Below are 9,736 nucleotides of genomic sequence, written 5' to 3'. Positions count from 1 at the left end.
TATAGCGAGACAGTTGCTTTCAGGTCTGGCAATATCAGGGGCCCTCTCTGGTCAACCCACCTTAAAGGGAAATGACTTAGTGAGGAGACAATACGTTTCAGTCCTAACAGTAGTTTATTCAAGAGTCAAAGCCCCATCTTGACTTTCTGTGCTTTATCCCTTTGTATTCCTTCATGTGCTAACAAAGCCTGTTTCCAGGGCTGGAGGAAACGTTTGTGCTGCGCTGTCACTTCAGTCGCGTCCGACTCTGCGACACTGCGCATTGCAGCCCGCCAGGCTCCTCTGTCCATGAACATTGGCAAGAATGTTGGAGTGTGTCGCCATGCCCTCCTCCAGGGGATTTTCCCAACTCAGGGATCGAACCCATGTCTCTTACATCTCCTGCATTAGCAAGTGAGTTCTTCACCACTAGTGCCACCTGGGAAACTCAGAGATGTTTGATTATAAGCAAATACTGTGCCATTAAAAAAAAAAAAAAGTACTTGTTTGTTTCTTTTTGGCTGCCTTGGGTCTTCATTGCTGTGCACAGCCTTTCTCTAGTTGTAGCTAGCAGGGTCTACTCTGTTGTGGTACGTGGGCTTCTCGTTGCGGTGACTTCTCTTGAAGAGCACAGGCTCTAGGGCACGAGGGCTCCAGCAGCGGCAGTTCACGGGCTCTAGAGTACAGACTCAGTGGGCTCAGTAGCCGTGGCGCACGGGCTTAGTTGCTCCAAGGCATGTGGGATCTTCCCCAACCAAGGATCAAACCCATGTCCCCTGCATTGGCAGGAGGATTCTTAACCACTGATCACCAGGGAACTTCCTATGTCATTTTATATAAGAGACTTAAGCATCCACAGATTTGGGTACCCAAGGGGGTCTTGGAACCAATCCCTCATGGATACCAAGAGGCTACTGTATTCTGTTAGGCAAACAATAATAAGTGATGGAATAAATAAGTGATAAATAATAAATAAGTGATGATAGAACACATTCATTCAATTCATTGATGAGCCACTGGAATTTTATTCAGGTTATTCCTGTATAAGTTCAGGTTGCTCGTTTCACTGCTCTGGGAAATATCTTGTATGATACATTCATTTGGAGAAGGAAAAAAGAGTTGAGTTTGCCAGACAGGCGATATAGTCTAGTGGATTCAGAATTTGAATATTATTTCTGGCTCTGCTGCTGTCTTCCTTTATGACTAGGAGGAAAATCTCTGGGTGTTGCTAGTTTCGGTATCTGGGGATTGATAAGAAGATCACAAGCAGGGATGTTATAAGAGACTTCATTTCATGGGAAATTAAACAGAGCAAGTCTAATGAGAGACATGGGTTTATTAGTTATTTCTTTCTAGTGCTATTTTGTGTTTTAAGAAGACATTTAACACCTGAATACACTGAGTTTAAATGTATCATGTGAATGTTATTTCATGTGACCCTTGAAATTAACCCAGGAGCTCATTCAGAATACTGATGCAGTTTCACAGAAGAAGAAACTGAAACACAGAAAGTTACTTTGTCTCAAAATGAGTGAGCAGGGACATCCCTGGTGGTCCAGTGGTTAAGATTTCGCCCTCTGTTGCAGGGGTACAGGTTTAACCCCTGGTGGGGGAAATAAGATCCCATATGCCTTGTGGTCAAAAGCACAAAAAGCAGACAAAAAGCCAGAAGCAATATTATAACAAATTCAATAAAGATTTTAAAAAACAACAAAAAGCAAAACCCTAATGAGCAGAAAAGCTCATTGGCCCAGGTTATTTGAATCCAGAGCCCTTATTCTTAGCTACTACAGTTCTTCCTGTCACCTGGGGACAGTGATAATGATGACCCACAGGAATAGGAGTATATATAAAAATCTTGATATACCAAAAATAGATTTTCAGAGCACCCTATGCAGGGGAGGTGGGAAGGGAGAGAAGAGGGGATGAGTAGGAAATCACCAATGCTAAGGTCTGAGAAGCATGTGATTAGGGACTGCGAGGCCTGGCTGGAGAAGCCCCGTGAGTAGTAAGCAAAACTGCCAATTTGAGAAAAAAGTGTTCCAGGTTTGATGCTTCCAGTTTTACGTTTGGAACCCAGATTTTGGTTTGTTTTTCTGTTTGTTTGTTTTGTGGTGAGTTTGTTTTGTTCTGTTTTTAAGATGCTTGTCACAGCTGAGTATCATTTCCTTGGATGGGAAATGACACTATATGAAGTTTCATTTATTTCTGAATCTGCCTGTATCCTCCCTACCTAAATTTACATTTTTTCACTACCCCAGCCCCTCCCACCTTTCTCGTGGTTCCATCAGACTGTGTATGCAGTGCTGCTAAAATAACAGGCTTAGTCTGATCACTAGGCTTTACTCAGTCTCTCCCCGCCTCACAGGTGTGTCCATGACCCTATCTTTGTATAATACTTTATTATTTAAAGTCCAGCATATGTCCCAGCTACTTTATAATGGCTTCTCAACCCACACGGAACACACCTTATCCTGACCTCCCATGAAGCTTAATGTTCCACTCATCTATTTCTTTGCTTAATTTTTGCACTCTGCTCAATTTATATGCTGTCTCCCAAACCAGATCAGATCTCATAAAAGACATGATGATTAATAGCATTGATGTCTGAGAAGCCATACAGCATTTGGCCAAATAGAAGCATATGAAATTTAGCTTAAAAAGTGACTTTTCCTAGTATGAAGATATTAACAATTCATAAGCTTGTTTTTTAGCATATATTTTATTATTATAAGCTTTGAAATAATACTCTTTTAGACTTTCATGGGCTTCACAGATTTTAAATATTTTGCAGTGTCTACTTGATATTTGTTACAATTTTAAAATGTTAAATATTTAATAATAACCATGGTATGTACTCAACAACTTGTTTTGTGCCTTCTTTTCTAAGCGGAGAGATTCATTAAGCCAAGACAGCATGGAGCTGAATAGAAGTGGCAAAGAGAAGGAAAATTGGAATTGTCAGTGGGGCTGCAGTTTGGTATTTAGTGGTATCCCATTTTAAGTGTTAGTTGCTGGCTTGAAAATTCTTCAAGAAAGTCTTTGGCCAACAAGACAATTCATTTTCAATAAAAGACTTCCTTCCTACTTCATCGATGGAATTAAGGCAATACATCATGATTGTTAGTGGTAACAAAAAAGCTGACTTTCCCTGATTAGAGAGTATATTCCAGATGATCTTTATTTTGTAGTAACACGGGATGACGTGTTAGTGAGCACACCAGCATGGCACCCATCCTCTCCCAGTGGTTGCCGCATCCTGCTATGTACCTTTCCTCACGCCTCCACGCCTGGGGGCCTGGCTGAACCCGGCAGGCAGGTGTAGCTGATGAGGGGCGCCCCTGGTCTCCAGCCTTTGTCTCTCACCTCGCTCCGTACCACTCTGAAGACGTTAGCTCCACCCACATCATCCGGTCCCCAGGGCCTCTCTCTCCATTCCGAGTTTCCAGAAGATGGTTCTTGGATGCTGGTGAAGTGAAAGTAAGGTGGTGAGTTTTCCCCAAACAAATAATTAAACTTTGGCTGATGGTGGCTCTTAGTCACTGAAGGTCAGGAAAATCTTCCTCTGAATGGGGCAAAAGCAACTCCAGCTGTTCGTACTCTGTTGTCGCCTCGTTCTAACTTTCAATTCAATGTGTCTGCTGTGAATGAGACAAACCTCCAAAATTGACATAAGGGGGTTCAGTGGAGCTCTTTGAAAGTTTGAAACACCTCTAGGAAAAAAACCCAAAACACTGAAAGAAATTGGGAGAAAAAGCTGAGTAGCTAAAAGTGATAAAGCTGGTTTCCCTTAAAATGTTACTTTGGAGATCCAAGAAGTGTTTTTTTTGAAGGCTTTTGGATAGGTTAAAGCACTGAATTGTTTCCAGTCTTGGCTATTTGGAATGTGTGTTAGGAGAATGTAATTTTGTGGTTTTGTTGACTGTAAGAATGTGGGAGCACCTGAGTTCTTGGAGTTAAGATTTACCATAGATTTTTTTCCTGGTCTCTGAGAAGAAAACCAGACTTCATATAATAAGAACTGAAACAGAAGAACACAGTTTTCAGAAGCATAATGTGTGACTGTGCTATTTCAGGAATTGTTCCAATATGAGATGTTTATAATAAGCTTGGTATGACCCAGCCGAGGAGCTTAATATAACAAGGTTAACTGAGTGGTGGGAGGAGATGGTTCCAGCTTGCAATTATTAGTAATGAAAAAGGTTTGCAGATGACAGACTCACTGCGCATTTACTAAATCTGGGACTTGTGGTTTGCAAATCATTTTGATTAACAGCTGTTACCATGTATCTGGAGAGGGCAGGAAACGTGTTGCTATTTTATCACATTAAATACTAGTCAAAGAGAGACTAAAACAGTGTAATTTGGCAAAAATAAAATTTACTGATTGAGTAGAAATCCGTGCTCTGCTCTCCCACTGGGCTGCTAAAGATGAGTTTCCCGGGGAACATCTCAGTGAACAGATGTTTCTTCTTATGCATTGATGAAGAGTTGACTGGCGTCTGATTGTTACTGAAGGACTCTTTTGGCAAAAGGAACCCCTTGTTTATCTATCTACATATGTAGATATAGTACATATATGGTTATATTTTTTACATACATTAATTAAGGGCTTTGCATTAATTAAGCCACCAAGTGGGACTCACTTGGGTGAGTCATGAAGGATTTCATAATTAAGTAACAAATGATTCTTAAGCCTACTTGATCTTAAGTTTTGAAGTTCAATGTTCAAGCAATAACTATTAATAAAGGGAGAAAAAATTTAAATGGTTGGTGAAGAAAAGATAATTACATTATCCACATAGTCTTTCTTGAGTCAGAGTTTGATTCAGAAGGCTTCTTAAAATTCTTCAAGGATGCTATTTTTGTATCTCTGTATAAATCTTAATGTCTTTCTTTGAGAAGAAATCCAACTGTTTCTTAGTTATTGAAGAATATGGATATTGAAAACACCAATTATGCTCTAATATTATAAATTACTATGGAATAGGAGATATTATCTTTATTATACATACATGGTGAATTTATTCTAATCTACTGAAGACTGCTTTAGGAAGTCCAAACAGATAGGTTAGTGTGGGACTCTGTAGTTACATCACTGTTGAAAATCCCCTTACTTTAGATAAGAAACCACATTTGTTTTATAGATGTTGCTATGCATCAGAGGCTTTTAATTATTGCTTTATAGTTTTAGATCAGAGAGATGATTGAAAAGTGTTGATTTAAGACCTTGAATAGGTACAAGGCAATTCAGGCAATAATAATAATGAGACTCATTATAGAAAGGAGGCAATGGGTCATAAGTCAAACAATAGGAGAAATAAATAAAATTAGTGAAATAACTTGTTTGGATAATCTCTAATATTATTTTATATTACATTTATCTAATGTAAACTCAGAAATATGCTGTAGGAATATATATCCGGATATAGATGTAAATATATAGATATAGGGAATGGCATCCAGTCCCATCTCTTCATGGCAAATAGATGAGAAACAATGGAAACAGTGACAGAATTTATTATTTTGGGCTCCAAAATCACTGCAGATGGTGACGGTAGCCATGAAATTAAAAGATGCTTGCTCCTTGGAAGAAAAGCTATGACCAACCTAGACAGCATATTAAAAAGCAGAGACATTACTTTGCCAACAAAGGTCCATCTAGTCAAAGCTATGGTTTTTCCAGTTGTCATGTATGGATGTGAGAGTTGGACTGTAAAGAAAGCTGAGCACTGAAGACCTGATGCTTTTGAACTGTGGTGTTGGAGAAGATTCTTGAGAGTCCCTTGGACTGCAAGGAGATCAAACCAATCAATCCTAAAGGAAATCAGTCCTGAATATTCATTAGAAGGACTGATGCTGAAGCTGAAGCTCCAATACTTTGGCCACCTGATGCAAAGAACTGATTCATTTGAAAAGACCCTGACGCTGAGAAAGATTGAAGGTGAAAGGAGAAGGGGACCACAGAGGATGAGATGGTTGGATGGTGTCACCGACGCGATGGACATGAATTTAAGTAGGCTCCGGGAGATGGTGATAGACAGGGGAGCCTGGTGTGGGCAGTCCATGGGGTCCCAAAGAGACATGACTGAGCAACTGAACTGAACTGAGGGAGTGGAAAAGGGATTTTTGAGTCCACTTCTTAATTTTCTGTTCACAACCTTAGATTTAGCAAACAATATGTATAACATTATGCATAGCACATGCCACAGAATAGATGCTCCAATTTTTCCCTATCCTTAACTCCCAAACTAGAATAACCCCTATTATATTCTCTCACAGCCCTGGCACTTTTCTTTCCTAGTATGTAATTATTTATTATTCTAGGCTTTAGGGTTGCTAGATTTAGCTAGTTAGAACTGCCAGATGCCCAGAGAAATTTGAGTTTTAGATAAACAACAGATAATTTTTCAGTATAAGTTTTTCCTGTGCAACTTTTTGACGCACACGATGTACTTATACTAAAAAAATTGGCCATTGTTTATTGGAAATTCAAATTTTATTTGGCATCCTGGGTCTTTTTTTGGCTGCATTGGATCTTAGTTGTGGAGCATGAGCTCTAGTAGTGGCATGCAAGCTTACTTGTCCTGTGGCATGTGGGATGTTAGTTCCCTGACCAGGGATCAATCCCTAGTCTCCTGCACTGGAGGGCAAATTCTTGCACGCTGGACCACCAGGGAAGTCCTGGGCATCCTAGATTTAATCTGGCAGTCTTAGTAGCTTCCTTCTTCACATGTGCATCTCTCACAGACCAAAAGTTTTAGGAGAGCAGATATTCTGTTTTGCTCATGATTGTACCCCCTGTTTCTACTAGGTTTAGCACATTTTGGGGTAGTTAATGGATATTGATTGAATGCCTAAAAGGATGAGTGGTATAGAGTACAATGAAGCTTCAGAGAATTTAAAAATTAACCAATGGAATTTCTACAGGTGTACCATTTTTACATAGTAAGTATTTAGTCAACAAAACATATAAATAAGGAAATTCTTTGTAAAAGACAGACTCCAAGCACTGGCTTCTACAAGTACAATTAACCTTCAGTTTTTAATTTTCAGTTAGTACTCTTTCAAAGACAATTATTGAAAGCAAGTCAGACTTGTATTTTTCAGTGTTATGGCAGATTGCAGTGGATCTAAAACTAAAAAAAAAAAAAAAAATTTTTTTTGGACAGGATGGACAGGAGATATTTCCATGCCATATATGGAGAAAGTGGCACAAATTTTGAAATCTTGATCATCACATCTTATTGAACTCCCACAAATGTTCTGCTCTATATTAGAAAAAGCAAAGCAAGTTAATCTTGTGAAGCTCTGTTAGCTCATGAAGAGCCTTAAGTATGCTTTTTCTAAGGTTTGGTTTAATAAGCCACGGAGCAGGGCTTGCTTAGGTGAGTCATGGAAGTTTAGGAAACAGATGGTAGGAGGAGAAAAATGCCTCAGCAAAGCAAACAGAAATGTGATGTCTTATATGCTAGGAACATTCATCTGGGCCCATCATAGATGCCCATGAGTGAAGCCTTTCACTAGGGCCTGAACAGCAACCCACACTGAGGTTCACAGATGTTCCCATGGAGACTGATGGGTCTGGGAGTCTGAGGTTCCAGCTCTAGGGCTTCTAGTAGCCCCAGGTTCAACCTGTCCCTTGATTCACTGGCTGTAGAAGAGAAAAATAGTCACAGTACATTGAGAACACTGACAGATACTTCATTGTTGTTCAGTCGCTTAGTTGGGTCTGACTCTGTGCAACCCCATGGACTGTAGCACACCAGGCTCCTCTGTCCACTTTCTCCCAGAGTTTGCTCAAATCCATGTCCACTGAGTCGGTGATGCTAGCTAATCATCTCATCCTCTGCCGTCCCCTTCTCCTTTTGCCTTCAATCTTTGCCAGTATCAGGATCTTTTTCAATGAGTCAGCTCTTCACATCAGGTGGCCTAAGTATTGGAGCTTCAGCATCAGTCCTTTCAATGAATATTCAGGGTTGATTTCCTTTAGGATTGACTGATTTAATCTCCTTTCAGTTCAAGGGATTCTCAAGAATCTTCTCCAGCATCACAGTTTGGAAGCATCAATACTTCAGTACTCAGCTTTTTTTATGGTACAAATCTCACATCCACACATGACTACTGGAAAAACCATAGCTTTGACTATATGGACATTTATTGGCCAAGTGATGTTTCTGCTTGTTTTTTTTTTTTTTTTACTTTTATTTGCATTTATTTTTTCAGCATTTATTCCCGGGCCATAAGTTTTTGTTTCTTCAGTTTCTTCTGGGATATCTTTTTCTTCTGTGCAACCTCCTCTTCTGGTTTAGGAACAATCTGTTCTTTTTCAGTAAGGATCATCTCACTGTGGCAGGGAGAGCTCATGTAGGAGTTGATCCAACCGTGAGCTCTGTAAGTCCTGCGCTGCATCTTGGGGGCTTTGTTCACTTGGATGTGCTCAATGACCAGAGAATCTACATCTAAGCCCTTACGTTCAGCATTACTCTCTGCATTTTTGAGCATGTGTAGTAAAAATTCAGCACTCTTTTTGGGCCACTGACCCTGAGTCCAGCCCCACTGTTTGGCCTGTGCACACCTGCCAACTCCACCATTGTAGCGGCGGAACGGCACACACTGCTTCTTTAACATGACGTCCTTCAGATACTTGGTGGCTTTTCGGATATGCATACCCTTTATGGCCTGGGCGGTTTCACGAGTGTTCTTAAAGTGTACACGAAGATTTGAACCTCTTGATTTGCATGCTAAAAAATACCGGAAAAAATTTTTTTGGGTTAATCTTGGTATCTGGGTGCCTCATACTCCAAAATTAGAAATGTTGCTTGCTGACTTACATTTTATGGGGTTTTCTGGGTCAAGTGAATAGCGCACCATTTTTAGGGGTCACCTCAGGCCGCTTACCAGAAAAGGAAGCTGTTTCTGCTTTTTAATACATTGTTTAGGTTTGTCATAGCTTTCCTTCCAAGGAGCAAACATCTTTTAATTTCATGGCTGCAGTCTCCATCCATAGTGATTTTGAAGCCCAAGCAAAGAGAATCACTGCTTCTCACTTCCCCCCCTTCTATTTGCCATGAGGGATGGGACCAGCGTCTATCTTAGTTTTTTGAATGGTGAGTCTTTCAGAAGGTCCTCAATCGACATGGGGAAGTCTGATGGCTCCTGCCGTGTCCCCACCACAGTCAGCTGTAGACTTGGAATGCGTTGTATTCCCAGGAAGGCTCTCTGCTGTCATTGCCATTTCTTCACTTCCAACCTCCTAGCTGAGCAAAGAGCAGCTCCCATTTGGCCAGGGCAAATTTTCCAGAAAGAGTGGTAGCTACAAGTCTTTGAGAGCCAACACTCACTACAGCTAGGGAACAAGTCCACAAGCTTTGCGGATTATCAGTGCTGCCAACAGCAATGTATTGAGTATATGAAAGAAAATCACGCCGTGGCTTTTGTATATGAGAGTTAAAAACATTTTTGAGGAGGCAGTGAGTAAACACATTTAAAACAGCCCAAGAATAGAAGGCAAAATCTAATTAAATGACAGAGTATACAGTACAATTATACATTCTTGGAGAGAACAGAAAGAAAGCTTGAGTCAAGTGCATATACACTTCCTCCAGAATTTCAATAGGAGAATGTGTTTTAGGCTTGACATTGAAAGATCAGCCTTGAATAGAAGAAAAGTAGTGGATTGCAGAGTGACAGCATAAAGATTCAAAGATGATTGTTACCTTAAATGGTGAAGGTTTCTGTTGATGGAAACGTCATC

General features: G+C 40.2%; 1 protein-coding gene across 1 annotated transcript; it reads right to left on the bottom strand.

Moving 5' to 3' along the window:
• On the bottom strand, positions 8,209-8,878 carry LOC102173922 (60S ribosomal protein L17-like). The gene is made up of 2 exons (XM_005680747.2): positions 8,814-8,878; positions 8,209-8,723 (listed from the first exon to the last, which is right to left on the bottom strand). The coding sequence occupies exons 1-2, from the start codon at positions 8,851-8,853 to the stop codon at positions 8,209-8,211; spliced, it is 555 nt and encodes a 184-aa protein (XP_005680804.2). The 5' UTR covers positions 8,854-8,878.

This window comes from Capra hircus, chromosome 5, assembly GCF_001704415.2.
Source record: "Capra hircus breed San Clemente chromosome 5, ASM170441v1, whole genome shotgun sequence".
Taxonomy (NCBI): domain Eukaryota; kingdom Metazoa; phylum Chordata; class Mammalia; order Artiodactyla; family Bovidae; genus Capra; species Capra hircus.
This window is presented reverse-complemented; position numbering and strand designations above follow the sequence as displayed.